The sequence below is a fragment of the Podarcis gaigeae genome (genome assembly GCF_964106915.1).
Source record: "Podarcis gaigeae genome assembly, chromosome: 5".
Lineage (NCBI taxonomy): Eukaryota > Metazoa > Chordata > Lepidosauria > Squamata > Lacertidae > Podarcis > Podarcis gaigeae.
The window spans coordinates 15,963,034-15,980,330 of NC_139681.1; the positions used below are offsets into that span (position 1 = coordinate 15,963,034).

At 44.6% G+C, this 17,297-nt stretch overlaps 1 protein-coding gene across 8 annotated transcripts in view; it reads left to right on the forward strand.

The window, feature by feature from the left end:
• The window catches only part of ZSWIM8 (zinc finger SWIM-type containing 8), a 62,923-nt gene that overhangs the window by 23,163 nt on the left and 22,463 nt on the right, over positions 1-17,297 (forward strand). For all 8 annotated transcript variants that reach the window (XM_083738220.1, XM_083738214.1, XM_083738215.1 and 5 more), the window contains exons 6-11: positions 1,960-2,041; positions 2,411-2,531; positions 10,057-10,258; positions 10,950-11,125; positions 14,053-15,061; positions 16,033-16,164. In XM_083738220.1, the coding sequence (XP_083594346.1) occupies positions 1,960-2,041; positions 2,411-2,531; positions 10,057-10,258; positions 10,950-11,125; positions 14,053-15,061; positions 16,033-16,164 (1,722 nt within the window). The remainder of the gene's footprint in view (positions 1-1,959; positions 2,042-2,410; positions 2,532-10,056; positions 10,259-10,949; positions 11,126-14,052; positions 15,062-16,032; positions 16,165-17,297) is intronic.

The following is a 17,297-nucleotide window of genomic DNA, read 5'->3' on the forward strand; positions in this document are numbered from 1 at the left end:
AACTGTGTTCTGAACCAGTTGAAATTTCTTTGAAAACTGAGCACTGTTCCTTAAATTATGAATATTTATGCATTCTAAATAAGGAGCTTCTTTTCATCTTAGAAATATACCGTATTTTTCCTTCTATAACACACAGATTTTTTCTTCTAAAAAGGAAGGGGAAATGTCTGTGCGTGTTATAGAGCGAATGTGTGGTCCCTGGAGCCGAAAAATCATGCAAAAATCAAATCGCGGCGCTGCACGCTGCACGGAGAAGCGAAAGAGAACGCGGCTGCTTTCCTGCATTCTGCCTCAGGGTCTTACTGCCCACCCTCCTCTGTTTCGTTGCTGTGTTTGCTGAAACGGAACAAAGAGCAGGGAAAGCCCCTCCCCTCCAGGCAAGCTCCGGTGCTGCTGGGGGAGAAGGAGAGAGAGGGGGGAAGGGAGAAAGAGGGGGGGAGGGGGAGGGAGAGAGAGAGGGGGGAGGGAGAGGGAGGGGGGGAGAGAGAGAGAGAGAGAGAGAGAGAGAGATGGCTGGCTTGGGTGGGGGGAAACTTTTGCCTTTCTTTCCTCCCTCCCGTTAAATCCCTCTCCTGCATTCTTAGCCAGCTGCTTCTCTGCACACCCCTCTAATGTCCCTTCTTTGTTTTTCCTTCGCTCCCCACTTAAAATGTGGTTACAAAGCATGGATCCTCAGGATCTTTGCATTGGGTCACCCCAAATTCACCATCAGATCACATAGCATGTCCATGGCTACAGCCTGCACCAAAAAAATCACGCACCCACTGTTGCCTGGGGCTGCAATGGTGCAAAAATATGGTTACAAAGCATGGATCCACAGGGATTCTCAGGATCTTTGCATTGGGTCACCCCAAATTCACCATCAGATCACATAGCATGTCCATGGCTACAGCCTGCCCCCCCCCCCAAAATCACGCACCCACTGTTGTCTGGGGCTGCAATGGTGCAAAAATGTGGTTAAAAAGCATGGATCCACAGGAATTCTCAGGATTTTGGCATTGGGTCACCCCAAATTCACCATCAGATCACATAGCATGTCCATGGCTACAGCCTGCCCCCCCAAAATCACGCACCCACTGTTGCCTGGGGCTGCAATGGTGCAAAAATGTGGTTAAAAAGCATGGATCCACAGGAATTCTCAGGATTTTGGCATTGGGTCACCCCAAATTCACCATCAGATCACATAGCATGTCCATGGCTACAGCCTGCCCCCCCCCAAATCACATACCCACTGTTGCCTGGGGCTGCAATGGTGCAAAAACATGGTTACAAACCATGGATCCACATGGATCCTCAGGATCTTTGCATTGGGTCAGCCCAAATTCACCATCAGAGCACATAGCATGTCCATGGCTACAGCCTGCCCCCCCCAAAATCACGCACCCACTGTTGCCTGGGGCTGCAATGGTGCAAAAACGTGGTTACAAACCATGGATGCACAGGGATTCTCAGGATTTTTGCATTGGGTCAGCCCAAATTCACCATCAGATCACATGTCTGTGGCCACAGCATGAAGCACAAAAATGATACATCCACTGTTTCATTCAGAATGTTTTTTCCCTTGTTTTCCTCCTCTAAAAACGATGTGCGTGTTATGGTCAGGTGCGTGTTATAGAGCAAAAAATACGGTAAATTATTTCATCCAGTAACTATCAGCCTTTGCTTCTGACTTACATAACAAGCAGCATTATGCATTTAATAAAGTACTATACCATGAAATATTTTCTAAAATTAGTAAAAATATAAAATACATAAATTATGCAAAACACATTTATCATGGTAATTCTCTAGCTACAGATTAATATATTTAAGCGTTTTGGTGAACTGGTTTGTATGCATTGTTTTGGAAATAGATGAAGTATTAGTGAGAAATTTTATTTGATATCACACCTTTTGATAATTTTAAAAAGATCTAACTCATGGGAGAGAGTCAGTGTTAAATGTCTTTCTCACACACAGATCCTTCCTACTGCTCAGCGCTTGCTGGATGAGTTGCTCTCTTCACAGTCCACTGCTATCAATACTGTATGTGGAGCCCCAGGTAACTCTACCAGAATTCTGTATGTTAATATAAATAATAGCTTTCAAATAGGCAACCTTTGTTTTTGAAATGCTAGGGCATTGTGCTCTGTGATTGGTAAGGGGGAGGGCAGCACAGTCATAAGAATAAACAGAGAATCCTCTTGACCTGTTGGCTTATGAGTGGTGAGAAATGAAACATTATTTTCTTAGGGTTTCTTTTAATCCACCACGTGGCACCACTGGGATGAGAGTACAGTTTTGTTTGAGCTTTCATAAATATCTTTGGAATGAAGCTCAGGTGTACTCTTTCACCTGCCACTCTGGGTAAATGGGGAAGATAAACCACTTACAGAAACATATGCAAAAATGTATCTGTTTTTTTCTTAAGATCCCACTGCCGGTCCCTCTGCCTCAGATCAAAGCACCTGGTACTTGGATGAATCTACATTAAGCGACAACATAAAGAAAACCCTTCACAAATTTTGTGGTCCATCTCCTGTTGTCTTTAGGTAAATTCTCTTTTTCCTTTTACCTTCACAACTTGTGGTGGTTCACCAAGCCAAACACAACCTCATGCCTTCTATCTTAGCCTGCCAGGTGCTTGACACCCCCCCCCCATTTTTTGCAGATTGAGTCAGACAGTGAAAATAGATGGTCTGCCAAGCATCTGGTCAACAGCCATAAATGGCTAATAGGCTATACTTGAACAAATTAGTTTAAATTGTGCGGGCATACCTTTTGGTTATGATTTCTCTGAAGGTGGTCTGAATCTATATTTTGTGGTTGCTTCTGAGTTATAAATGTCAGTATTTGTATTGCTTTGCCCTGTGTGTTTAACCAAGAATTTGTCTAGTCAGGACAGCAAACCATTGGCTATTGATGGAACACAATGACAGCTTTTTTCAGAGACCAGTATCTAGTGCAGTGGTGGGGAACGTCCGGTCTCGGAGCCTAATTAGCCCTGCAAGGTCATTTCTCCCAAACCACACCCATTTGCCCAATACCCAACATCATATGTGATTCTAGGGTAAAGGTGGATCTGGAATCAGCTGTGTTATGGGAGTTCCCCACGGATAGTGCATTTTCAAAGGGGCTGCTCACAGTGCCCATCATTTGATCAGCACTGAGAGGAACTCCTTCAAAGGTAATTTTTCACCTGACTGGCAGCGATTGTGCACCTTCAAATGAGTTGATGTCAAAGCGGGTTAGGGCTTTGTTTTCCATCAAGATTCGATGCATCATTTCTGGCTGCATGTTTGTCTGAACGCTCTTCCATACAAGGAAGTTTAGTGCATAGAAAATGGACAGAACTCTTCTCCTTATAGCTAGCTGTATATCAAGTCTCTTCTCCCTATATCTCTATATATTTATTTATACATACACATGTACAGCCCAGCCTTCACAATGCAGTTTCAAGGTGAGTTATGTGCAGCTTAAAAAAACAAACAGGCCACATATTATAAAACAACACTAAGCCATCAAATAGACAATATTGGCAAGCAAAACCAGCAGCAACACCGTGGAACAAGTGATACTCTGAACTCATCCTCCACCACCACAGCCTGTGGGGCAGGCACACCTCATAAGAAGGGGCACAACCTGTGGACCACCACAGAGAAGGTCACAGAGAGCCAGTGTGGTGTAGTGGTTAAGAGCGGTAGTCTCGTAATCTGGGGAACCGGGTTCGCGTCTCCGCTCCTCTACATGCAGCTGCTGGGTGACCTTGGGCCAGTCACACTTCTCTGAAGTCTCTCAGCCTCACTCACCTCACAGAGTGTTTGTTGTGGGGGAGGAAGGGAAAGGAGAATGTTAGCCGCTTTGAGACTCCTGAAGGGGAGTGAAAGGCGGGATATCAAATCCAAACTCCTCCTCCTCCTCTTCTTCTTCTTCTTCTTCTTCTTCTTCTTCTTCTTCTTCTTCTCATGAACCTCTTACCTTTGAACTTCATAGGGCTGCAGAATTGCCACCAGATCCTAACACATGGGCAGGTCTATATGTGAGGAGGTGCTCCTTTGGATATTTGGGCCCATGCTGCTTAGGACTTTATATGTCAGTGTTGTTGGCATCTGTCTTGGGAGACAGTGGAAGCCTTTGCCTTCAGAGGTGAAGTCAAACTGTTGGAGATTTACAGCGCCTGCTGTGGCTTTAGAGATCAAGACAAGAGAGACAAGTTTTGTTGCAGCTAGGGCAGATGAAAGTGTCCAGTTGTGCTGATGCAAGCGTACCATGGCGTTTCTTCTTTCTGCGCTCCTCCTCTGGTCACTGCTGCGGATGCACGACCCGTCTGATGGTCTTCAGGTGCAGTGGTCATCTGCACGGGGCACACGCAACCAGTGCAACCATAATATTTGCCTGGATGATAGTTCTCATCAGTACCCTGGCCACTGCATTCTTTACATGTTTTCCGCTAAATGGATGGATAGATTGCCCTATATTTCCCTTGGTGCCAGGCAAAAGCGTTCCTCTTCAACCAGGCCTTTGGCTGATTAACATCCAAACCCTTTTAAATGTGTATGGGGTAGGGATGGGGATATTGATTTATTCTTGTTCTCATAATGTATTTTGTGTTTTTTATCCAGTATTTTTATGTTGTGAATTGCCCTGAGATCTATGGAGCATATAAATTTAATAAACAATAATAGTTTGTGTCATGCCATTCAAGTTTCTACTTAAAACTGGTTTGGTGGCTACTTTTGCATTGCACTAGTGCTCCATCTTTCTTTGGGGGGGGGGTGTTCAAGAAGCTGGCTTATCTGCGACTTTGCTCCTAAGTGATCAATCAGTACTTTGCTTGCCTTTTATTTTGCCCCAGCATTGCACTGTAGAAGAGAACCCTCAGGGGGCTTGCAATTTGATCTCCAGTTTTCTTTCCTCCTCCTACACACTGTTACAATGGAGAGGGTGTCCTTTGAGTACTCTTGGACAAAACCACATCAAGAGAAAGCCTTGAGCCCTTGTTGAAGCTCCCAATTCCAGCACAGATACTGGTTGAAGATTGAGATCAGCTCGTGGCACTCCCCAGTGAGTCAAGAAAACAGAACTCCAGCTGAAACAGTTCATCATTCCAGATGTGTACTGCTGCTCTGCAAATGGCTTCAAATGTTTGGGGAATTCTCTTCATTTCTCTAGGCATTAATGTAATTGCCTCTGGGATACCAAGGACTGCAGTTCACCTGCCCATCTTCATCTTACCATTGGGAGCCTATGGGTAATACAAGGCTTCACAAGATGGATGCTTGCCTTTGCCTTTTAGAAAGAACTGCTTTCACATCCATTTAACAGAGGGATGGTAGAGAATCTTATTTACAGCTCCAGTGAGTAGTTCAGGGCATTCATGATTTCTCTCTTTTTGTCTTGAGTCATCAAAAAGAACATAGGAATAGACATGGCTGAGACCTAGTGAGGAGTTTAATGCAGGAGGCACCAGTTGGTTGGTTTGAATGCTGATCACCAATATATTGAGTCAAGTTTGCTCTCTGAATCTTTTGGAGATGGAAAGGAAACACCTTGGTGACTGTTTTCTGCTTCTGCATTCCTGATGATCTAGACTAAGGTCCTGGAAATGCTCCAGCTGCAGATTCCTATGATAGATCCCTGATAGAATTCAAGTTCATGGCATGGCTCCTAAGACCCAGAAGACAATGCTCTTGGTCCTTTATTTTGGAGATGTCATGGACTGACAAGGTACCACTCACAACCAAAGCAATGGAATATATTCATCCTTTCTCATTTGATTCCAAGGAGTAGATGTTTCCTAATTTTAAGGCAATAGCGTCTGTAACCAGTGACTACTGTCTGATTCCAGAGGGAGATGCCTTGAGACTAGACTGCTAGAAGGACTGAGGTTGTGTTTAGGAGATCTTTAATGGCTGCTGCTGTGTTTCTATGCTCCAGGATGGCCTTCACATGGCTGAAATGGCAGCACTGGAAACCAAAACCCAAGAGCAGCTCAAATTTGTAGTTAATTGTACAGCAGCACCTCCTACCCTGCTTGATGGCATTGTTTATGTGCTGCAATATGCAGCTAGGATCACAGCATCCACAGTTTCAACCAGTGGCTCTGGTTCTAACTGTGGGGAGAATAACTGACTACCAAGTCTGTCTTTACGTAAGTTTGAAGGTGACTGAGCACGGGGGACAAGTGATAAATTAAAAAGGATCCAGAAAATGCTCCTGCAACTCACACTAAAATTTCCAACGAGTTCAGTGTCCAGATGGCCTTCCATACCCAGGTAGTGGGTTGTGTGGAAATTTTTGTCCCCATGTAGGATCTGGTTACATCAGACAGTTGGGTATAGGAGATGGTTCATCTTAAGTCCTGGCTGGTGCTGGCAGGGATATCACAACTATCTTTTTTGTCTTTCCTGTGCCACAGCCTTGGCAAAGTGAAAGTTTGTATGAGAGATCATCCAGAAGCTGCTGAAGGCTTGGTTTATTGAACTTGTGCCCTACCTACAAAGAGTCAAAAGTGTCTGCTCTCTCCTTGTTCATGTGCTCAAGAAAAAATGGAGAGGGAAAGGCCACCCTGAAACTGAAAAGTCAGGTTTTGCTGGATACTTGGGCCTCCATTTTAATGACAGTGGCTCCAGGTGAGTTCCTGACATGCATAAACCTCAAAAGATCGCATCCCAGTGAATTTTGCATAGCAAAATTATTTGCTTTGCTTCATAGGAAACCTCATTTTCAGTGCTTCACACTGACCTTGCTATAGCTTTCTTTACAAGAACCTTCACCAAGTTACTAGTGGTAAGCACTGCAGACCTTGGACTTTGGAGAGCTGAAGCTCATCCTTATCTTAGCAACATTCTTATCAGTGTCTGGATGAACCAGAGGTACATGGCATTAGTAACAGCCTCCCTACGGAGTTATCTCTTCCCTTCTTTCATGATGGAGAGCCTGGGTGTAATTATAGAGACTACGCAAGCTGCAGTTTTCTAGAACATTTGCTAGCCCTTCAAGTGATGGGCATACTGGCTCATCTTTCAAGCTACACTAGTAGCTTGAATGGATCTGGTATCTTGAGGTTGGCCCATTTCTGATCACTGCAGCTTTATCATGCAGTCACATCAAGGATTCGTTATGACTGTAGGTGGTTATACAATTCCAGTGTCTTTAAGCCATCCCTGGTTGCTACAGAACTACGGCTTCTTTTGCTGTCAGATCCACATCTAGAAAAGTGATGCTAATGCCAGCTTGATGGTCTGGGCACATGTTGTGGTAATGATGTAGCTCATAAAGCCAGCTTCATCATTAATGAGCAAACAGCAATCTTCCTGGCTTGTTTCCACTTTCAGCACAAGCATCAAGGTGCCCATGTCATCATACAGACACAACATGCCAACCGTGATGTAGCTGAACAAACAGAAGTGAATCACATCTCCTGTCTTGTGCAGAGGACTGTGTCTCATTCTGGGCCCTTCACCTCAAAGGAAAGGATAATATGCAGGCAGAACTTGGATCCCGAGGAATAGAGCCTTCATGCTCATGTCTTTGACCTCACATTTTACGGCACTCCTATGGGATCTTCTTGCATTCCCATTACAACGCAGAAATCAAACTTCTTTTCATGAAGCAAAGATTCTTGATGGGTTTTTGTCTTTCCCCTACTTGGGAGAGTTCTTGCCAGTATCTGGATGGAATGGGCTGAGGTCCTCTTCTCTTTCTCTCTCTCTCTCTCTCTCTCTCTCTCTCTCTCTCTCTCTCCCCCCCCCCTGTGACTGAGATGCCTTCTCCTATCAGTCAGTGGTGGCCTTTGTTATTCAAAACCACTCCTCTTCATTTCTAGGCAGAGAGAAAGGGTAAGTAGACTTGGATTACTCAGCTATATAGAGTTGGACACCCTACTTACAGCGAGGAGGGATTTCATTCTTTGGGTTCTTGGACATTATTTTGCCAGGACAAGGGACTTGGTCTCTTGGCAGCTCCATTCCCTGCTGTTCTAGTTTTTCTCCAAGGCTGGCTTAATTTAGGGGTTAAATCTAACATCCTTTGTGTACTTGGATGGCTGCTTTAAGCTCCCTCATATCGTTAGTCAACAGGTGTCTCCCATTCCACATGTAAAGCATTTTCTTAGAGTGGCCTTGCATCCTGTCCTCCAGTGGTTCATCAAGCAAATTTCTGAACCCTTGAGAGTCATTCCCCCTTCTTCATTTCTCAATATTATATTCCTTGTTGCCATTACAGTACTTTACTATTCATGTTCCCTTACGTTCACAGATAACTTGGGATTCTGCATTTTACATGAAAGTAGCTTCACCCTTCCTGTGTCCTTAAAGTCACTTGTAGTTCCCACTGCGAGCAAAAACCTCTTTCGCCCTAAACATCTTGAGAGAGAAAAGGGGGTGTTGCCCAAACGTTGGACAAGCCCTTAATCTTTTGGCACAGAATTACTTGTTTTTGTTTAATAATATGTAATGAAAATATCGAAATGGCTTACATGAAACAATGTAAAATATACATAATAAAAATGTGATAAAATCAAACTTTAAAAACAAGTAGACATTTTTTTTAATGCAAATGTAGGTTAAATCAACCATTTTAAATTAATAATACAGAATAAAATTCAATGTCTGGCTGGGCTTGCCTAAACCTAAAAGATTTTAGCAGGCATCCAAAACAATATAGCGAAGGTGCCTGCCTAATACTAATATGCTGGGAGTTCCAGAGGGTTGGTGCTGTGATACAGAAGGGTCAATTCATGAGCAGAACAAACATGTGCTAGTTGTAAACGTGCCAGTTTCACAGCTCAAGGCACTCAAGTGGGTACATACGGGGAAGTTGATCCTTCAAGAAATGGCGTACCTCGTTTGTCAATTACTGGGTTTAGGGGAGAGATGGAGTGACCCCAAAAGGACAAAGCCAACTTCTAAAGGCCTTGGACAAATCACCACCTGTTGGAATTGTAGCACACTTGCTTAGAGGAGCCGTTACTTCCTTGACTTTCATACAGGAAGAAGGTATACGGTTCTGTTTCACACATTGACTCTAGACACTCTGACAGCAGTGTTTTTGCATCTGCAGTGGCCACCATTGATTGAAGGCTGCTTCCGTGTTTTCACCAACCTTGTGTTCAAACAGCAAATATCGCTCCCTTGTACAATTAGGGCTCAGTTCTATTAAGCCCTCGTGTCTGGACTGCTGAATGGTGACAAGTATAGTAGGAAGAACTGAGAATTTGCTTACCTCTGAATTCCTCTTCTGTGTGCTCACCATAGTAATCCAGTGTTTTGATGCAGCGGGCTGAAACCACAATCTTTTGACAAATAAAAGATTGGACTCAGTTTACTCCAATGGTTTCCAAAAGGAGTTCTAGCAAACTCTCTGGAAATGTATCAGGAGTCCTTAAATGAAGAGATAATTATATATATAGTGTCTTACCAGCACTACAGCTTACCCATCTCTTAATGATCCTTTCCAGCAATGTGTAGCCATGTTGGAGTATTTTGTTGTTCTAGGACATACTGATGGATTTACTGGAGATATATGAGACCTAATAGCGTTTGTGGTCAGATGACTAAAGCGCAGGATTGACAGATTAATATGTTTCGGTTCTCTTTGATGGATAAGATTCTTTGTGTAACGTAGACAAATTTTTCACCCAAGAAAGCCATTTACAGCCATAGTTCAAGTAACTGGCCTAATGCACAACCTTCTCCAGCTTCTTCAGGTTTGCCTTTTACTCATCAGCATCAACACAGCTGTGTCAAACAATATTCTATTTTTAGTTGGAATTTTTTTTACTGTGAAATGATGTAACTTGTAATAAGGGTGCTGCAAAATTCAGAGTGTTGGACCTGGTAGATATGAGTTCTTGTATAAGCTGTAGATGTGATGACTGGCCTCTAGTGTACATCTCTGTCGTTCATTTGCAAAAATGGGAGTAATAGTGCTAGGTCTCTCATTATTGGGCTGAAGGCTGGAGATGATGAAGGCTATAAAATAACTTTTCCACCTTTAGAGTTAAAGCAACAGCTATTCTGCTTCTGTGTGTTACCTTGACTTTCCTCCTAACCTCTATCTTGTCAAATTTCACAGTGATGTGAACTCTATGTACCTTTCGTCCACGGAGCCCCCAGCTGCCGCCGAATGGGCATGTCTCTTGCGTCCTCTGAGGGGGAGGGAGCCGGAGGGCATCTGGAACTTGCTTTCTATTGTTCGGGAGATGTTCAAGAGACGGGACACCAATGCAGCCCCTCTGCTAGAAATTCTAACAGACCAGTGCCTGACCTACGAACAGGTACTATTAGATATATATTTATATTATTTAAGGTATTATATATTTATATTATTTAAGGCATTTATACCCTGACTTGTGAAGAATTCTGAGGACAGTCCACAAAAGCGATTTGATTCACAGTGCGTTGGGGAGGGGAAGGGCGTGATGACAGTGTAGTAAGCCTTGGGGGATATTGAGGTATCAAGACTTCTTGACCCAGCTGTGAATATCCTGCAGAAAAGCAGTGCAGTATTGGCGCTGTGGGTAAAAGCCTCAGTGCCTAGGACCTGCCGATCTAAAGGTCGGCGGTTCGAATCCCCGCGGCGGGGTGCGCTCCCGTTGCTCGGTCCCAGCGCCTGCCAACCTAGCAGTTTGAAAGCACCCCTGGGTGCAAGTAGATAAATAGGGACTGCTTATTGGCAGGAAGGTAAATGGCGTTTCCATGTGCTGCGCTGGCTCGCCAGATGCAGCTTGTCACGCTGGCCACGTGACCCGGAAGTGTCTGCGGACAGCGCTGGCCCCTGGCCTCTTAAGTGAGATGGGTGCACAACCCTAGAGTCGGACACGACTGGCCCGTATGGGCAGGGGTACCTTTACCTTTACCTATTATTTTTAGGGCAGATACTTTTTAGTAAGGCAAAGGTGTACTTCCCTTGATGTCTGTTAAGCGTGGAATTATGTGTCTTAACATGTCTGCATCCTCTCTCTCCAGATAACCGGCTGGTGGTACAGTGTAAGGACATCTGCATCCCATAGCAGTGCAAGTGGGCACACTGGCCGTAGCAACGGCCAGTCAGAAGTGGCTGCTCATGCTTGTGCGAGCATGTGCGATGAGATGGTGGTTCTCTGGAGGCTTGCTGTCTTGGATCCAACCATCAGCCCTCATCGGTAGGTAGTGGGATCAGACCTTAATGAAGCTGTAAAATGTGACATTTTGACAACCAGCCCATTAATGGATCTCTGTCTTCTGCGTTTGAAATATTTAGGTTTGAAGTAGTTACAGATCCAAAACATGCAGAGGGTGGAGGGAGGGAAGATTGCCATCAAAACTCCCATATTACATCCCCATTGTATCCTGTGCTTCTTTGGCCTTGCACTGCTTCATAACCCTTTATACTTCTGATACATAGTGATGGTGGATGGCGTTTGCTTATCATACTGTTGGGTTTAGCTACCAAGAAAAGAAGATTATATTAAAGCATGAAAGAGAGATCAATTTGTGGTACTTGTTAAAAGCTTGCTTGGAGACCTCTGACTACCATATTAGCAGAGGATGGGTGCAGACGCTGTTTACAACCCTCAGAGTTACTTCAGTGGGAATGAGAGCACATGCGTTGCCGGCATTTTTTTATTAAAATATCTGACGTAGCAGGGGTGGGAAAGGCCCCTGTCTGAATCTTTGGAGAGTTATTTTGAGGCAGAGTAAACACTATTAAGCAAGGTTGTCAAATGGTCTGTCTATGCATAAGACAGCTTTATATGTTCTTGATCATCTGAGGCTTGATGCTATATAATATAAATGCAGTCAAGAGTATTAAGAAATCTGAATTGGCTGGTAACTCCTCATTACAGCTCAGTGATAAAAGTAACAAAGGAAAGTTTGTAAGGAGGATCTGAATTTAGTACAGTGGTACCTCCGGTTACGAACTTAATTCGTTCCGGAGGTCCGTTCTTAAGCCGAAACTGTTCTTAATTTTGCTAATGGGGCCTCCCGCCGCTGGCGCGCGACTTCCGCTCACATCCTGGGGCAAAGTTTGCAACTAGGGGCATCTACTTCCTAGTTAGCGGAGCTCGTTACCCGAAGCATTCGTAAGTTGCGGGAAAGGAACAGGGCTTTTAGGTCGGGCGAGGTGCAGCTTTACAGTGTGGCAAGAGCAAACTTGAAGAGGGGTATTCGACGGGCAAAACTGGTCTATAGGCAGAGGATTGAGGATAATTTAAGGAGTAACAACACAAGACAGATGTGGCAGGGGATTCAGCATATTACCAACTACAAACCTAACCTTGGTGCTGTCGACGGTGACCCTTTGCTGGCGGAGGAGCTTAACTTCTTCTTTGCTAGCTTCGAGAAGGAGCCACCTGAGACGCCGGTATTACAGCCACCAGCCCATAGGGGCCCCTCATTCACTGTAGAGGAGCATGAGGTGAGACAGGTATTGAGGATGGTGAATCCGAGGAAGGCTGCTGGACCTGATGGCATCACGGGAAAGGTGTTGAAGGGCTGTGCGGATCAGCTGGCGAGGGTCTTTACTAAGATCTTCAACAAGTCCTTACACCAGTCTATTGTCCCACCCTGCCTGAAGTCGTCAACTATTGTTCCTCTGCCTAAAAAATCCACAATCAGTAGTCTGAACGACTACAGACCAGTCGCACTGACTCCAATCATCATGAAGTGTTTTGAGAAACTGGTGCGCCGTCACATTATTTCCTGTCTTCCATCAACTTTTGACAACTACCAGTTTGCATACAGGGCAAATAGATCCACGGAAGACGCTATCACTACCACTCTCCATGCTGCTCTGTTCCATCTGGAGCAGCCGGGGAGTTATGTGAGGCTGCTGTTTGTGGATTTTAGCTCTGCTTTTAACACTATCCTCCCCCATAGACTGGTGTCCAAGCTAGAGGCGATTGGACTCTCCAACTCCACCTGTCTCTGGGTTTTGGACTTTTTGTCAGAACGTTCTCAGAGGGTTAGAGTAGGGTCACATATGTCCACAGCCCTTAGCCTTAACACCGGCTCACCACAGGGTTGTGTGTTGAGTCCCCTGCTCTATACTCTCTATACGTATGATTGTACAGCCATTTATTCCAGCAACAAAATCATCAAGTTTGCTGATGACACTACGGTGGTGGGGCTCATTTCAGGAGGGGATGAGTCCGCCTATCGGGACGAGGTGGAGCGGCTTTGTGCTTGGTGTGGAGAGAACAATCTGGCTCTTAATACGACTAAGACCAAGGAATTGGTGGTGGATTACAGGAAAAAAAAGGCGGACATTCAGCCCTTGTATATCAACGGGGAACGGGTGGAGAGGGTGGCGGAATTCAGGTTTTTGGGAGTGACTATCGATCAGGGCATGACTTGGAGCGCAAATACCACTGCGCTGGTGAAGAAGGCCCAGCAGAGAATTTATTTCCTCAGACTTTTAAAGAAGAACAATCTGAGTGAGAGACTGCTGGTGTCCTTCTACCGAGGCTCCATAGAGAGCATTCTCACATACTGTATTTGTGCCTGGTTCTCCAGCTGTACAGCTAGGAAGAGGAAGGTGCTCCAGAAGGTCATAACCACAGCCCAAAGGATTATTGGTCATCCCCTCCCATCTTTGGAAGAACTGTACGGTTCCCGTTGTCTTAGGAAAGCAAACAATATCCTGCAGGATACATCTCACCCGGGACACAGTCTGTTTGTACTACTGCCTTCTGGCAGGAGATACAGAAACATCAAGTCAAGGACAAATAGACTGAAAAATAGTTTCTATCCAAGAGCTGTGGCCTTCTTAAATGCAGTAACTCGATAGTGTGACCTGGGAGTTTGATGGGTGTGGGTGTGGCTGGAATGTGGTTTGTTTGGTTGTTGTTGTTGTGTTGCTTTTGTTGTTCTTAAGGGATGGCATCCAATTTCGTTGCACTTGTGCAATGTTGCACTTGTGTAATGACAATAAAGAATCTATCTATCTATCTATCTATCTATCTAAGGAGGACGGTACCTAACCTGAGGTTCCACTGTATCTTGGATGGGGCGGAAACAATAAATCTGGAAATCTTGCTTTGTAGCTCCTCTGTGCCACTTACATGTTCCTTCTCCCCTGTAATTCTAGGCGGAGAGATTTGTGCACACAGCTGAGGCAATGGCAATTGAAGGTAATAGACAACGTCAAAAGAGGACAGCACAAAAAATCCCTCGAGAAACTATTCCAGGGGTTCAAGCCAGCTGTGGAAGCTTGTTACTTCAACTGGGAGGAGGCCTATCCAATTCCAGGCATCACGTACAGCAATGCTGACAAGAAGAACTCCTTTTGTTGGGTAAAGGCCATCCAGCAGCGAAACTGCCGACCGCAGTGTGGAGAAACCATCTGTGAAGCGGGGAGAGCTCATGGTCTGGATGTTCCGGGGACGTGCTTGCAACTAGGGGATCGATCTCGCCCTGCCTCTCAGGAGCCCGCTGTGCGCCCCAAAGAACTCATTGGGAAGCGGAAAGTTGTGTCTGAAGGTCCCCAGCGGGTTCTGAGAAGACTTTCAGCCGAAGGCGATAAAGCTGCATACAAGACGGCTGTGAACAAGGGCGGCAAGCTTCCAGTGGGAAAGACCTTGGCCAGCAAACATAGCGGGAAGCGTCGCATGAGCAGCGAGGACAGCTCTCTGGAACCGGACTTGGCCGAGTTGGCTTTAGATGACAGCAGTTTGGCCCTTGGCGCCGAGGCTAGCAACACGTTCAGCTTCACAGACAGCCCGTTGAGCAGAAGTTACAGGGATACCTTTGAGGATGATGGTGGTGTGTATTTCTCAGAGGCAACTGAGCCCACCCTCAGGAGTAGTCCATCCAGCAAGAAGAACCCAAAGGACCCAGTGGGGGAAGTGGGTAGTGGAGATGATGACATTCCTTGCCCTGATGAAAGTACTGGTGGGGTGAGTTTGAAGCCCAAGGAAGTGGGGGAGAATGGTGCTGCTGGAGGAGGAGGAGAAGAGGAGGAAGACGACTACCAGGTGTACTATCTGAATCCCCAGGAGGTTGCTAAGGAAGAGGATGACAAGGCTGAGGGAGGGGTAGAAGAAGAACAAGACATATTTGCTGGGATAAAGCCCTTGGAGCAGGAAAACCGCATGGAGGTAAGGGGAGCATGTGTGTAAAATCACCTACAAAAATCTGTGTGTCTAGGCTCCTGCAAATGTATACAAGTTCAGGGAAGTTCCAAAGCTCACCTCCTGCTTACAGCCAAGGGATAAGATCTATAAAGCCAAAAGGAAATGATGTACAATTTACGATTTGTGTGTTGATTATGGATTGTTTCTTCTGTCCCCCCAAATAATTGAGTGTAATGGTATGCCTTGGAAAAGAACAGGATATGTTTTAGTCATGTTTCACATTTTAATGACATGTAGCATTTTTTGAGTTTTTGCATACACTTTGCATATGTTGCTCCTTGCAAACAGCTCTGTAAAGTAGGTTAATGTTATAGGGATGACCTCCCTGCCTCCTAGCCTGCTGTAGAGCACACACTTTGTATGCAGAAAGAAGGTCCTTGGTCCAGTCCCTAGCATCTTCCTTTAAAAGTGGATCATAAGTAGCAGGGCTAGGAAATACTTCTGCCTGACACCGTAGAACTGCTGCAAGGCAGATTAACTGGACAGTGCTGCGCTATGAAGGCCAGTGGTCTTCTAAATCAGCAGCATACGTTGTTGTCATAGTTGCAAATGTGAGGCTAGAGTAGTGACATGGTTGCAGCCACCTAATGAGGTAGTTGCTGAGGTGGTATTTAACACAGAAACTTTCTGGCTCATTGTCTTGGCCAGTATGCTACAACAACCCTCTATGCCCGTGGCAGTACCTATACCTGAGGTCTTTGCTACTTTGTTATTTGCAGGAGATTTCCTTCCCTTATCGTCCCCCTCAATAAGAATGCAACTCAGTGATGGAAATAAAAATAAAGAAATAACTGAGTTTTGGGCCCTAAATTGTATTCTGAAAAGTCATCCCCGAGGTAGTTTGTTGAGTTTTTACCCATAAATCCAAACTCTGTATTGATGATCTGAAAAAGCAAGGGCTTGAATCTGTTCTGTTTGCAACCCTTCGTTTACAGATCCTGTTTGCTTGTGTGGAGGCTCTCTATGCACATGGTTACAGCAATGAAGCCTGTCGCCTCACAGTTGAGCTTGCCAAGGACTTGCTGGCCAACCCTCCTGATCTCAAAGTGGAACAGCCCCCAACCAAGGTACAGAGCTGCTATGGGGACTGTTTGAATGGAAGGGGGAAGTGTAGTATAATAGCAGGACAGAAATGGATTCTCTTTCAAAGCTATGCTTTGCTGTGGACAAATACTGTATGTAATATTGCCCGGAGTCCAGGGCAATTTTCTTTGTCCAGTATTTTTCTTTAAAAAAAAAAACCTTTCAAAGTAACTCAGTTCGTATAAACTGACATAGTTTGCCTAAGGTACACTCTTGATGAATTTTTCTTTGATGATAGAGATTTCATTATCTGCATAATGACTAGAACCATGTTAATTAAAGAGTGTGTTGAATTCTCAGGATCCTGAATTCTATAACCAGTCCCATCACAAGATATACCAAATAGTCATAACTTTAATGCTTCACACAGTGGAATTGTTGTTCTATGCAGATGAACTCTTGCAGAAAAGCTGAATGAATTCATCAGCTGCATCAGTTTTGATTGTGGAAACTATTGGATGCATACTCATGCCTCAGCTGCTTTTTTAATGGAGATGTCCTGTGAAATTGAGGAGACCAGATAAATTTATAGGGCCATCTGACAAATTACCAATTAGCAAGTCACCAGGTTGGGTTCTTAACCGTGAAATTACTAATCTCCTAATTAAAAATATGCAACTTTTCATTAAAATCAGCCTTCTTAATGCGGTTTGAAAAGTTCAACAGCACAGTGTAGTGCAGATCTTTTTATTAATCGAGTCAGAAAATTATAGGTCTGTTAACCCCCCCCCCCCCAGTTTATTCAGGAAAAGGCTATTAAAGAGCTGTACAGTGGTACCTTGGTTCAAGAAAAGCTTAGTTTATGAACAACTTGGTTTAAGAATGCTGCAAATCTGGAAGTAGGTGTTTTGGTTTGTGAACTTTGCCTTGGAATAAGAACATGTTTCGCTTCCTGTTGAGTGTGTTCCATTTGTAAATTGAGTCCCCCGCTGCTATGGGAAAGCATGCCTTGATTGAAGAACACTTTGGTTTAAGAACAGACTTCTGGAACAGATTAAGTTCTTATAAGCAAACAGTCTAGCTGAGGCAGAATTAGTAGGGCAACTAGACAGTAGTAGATGACCATTTATGCTGTATAATGTATGATACAATGTGAGCTACAACAAAATTAAAATGG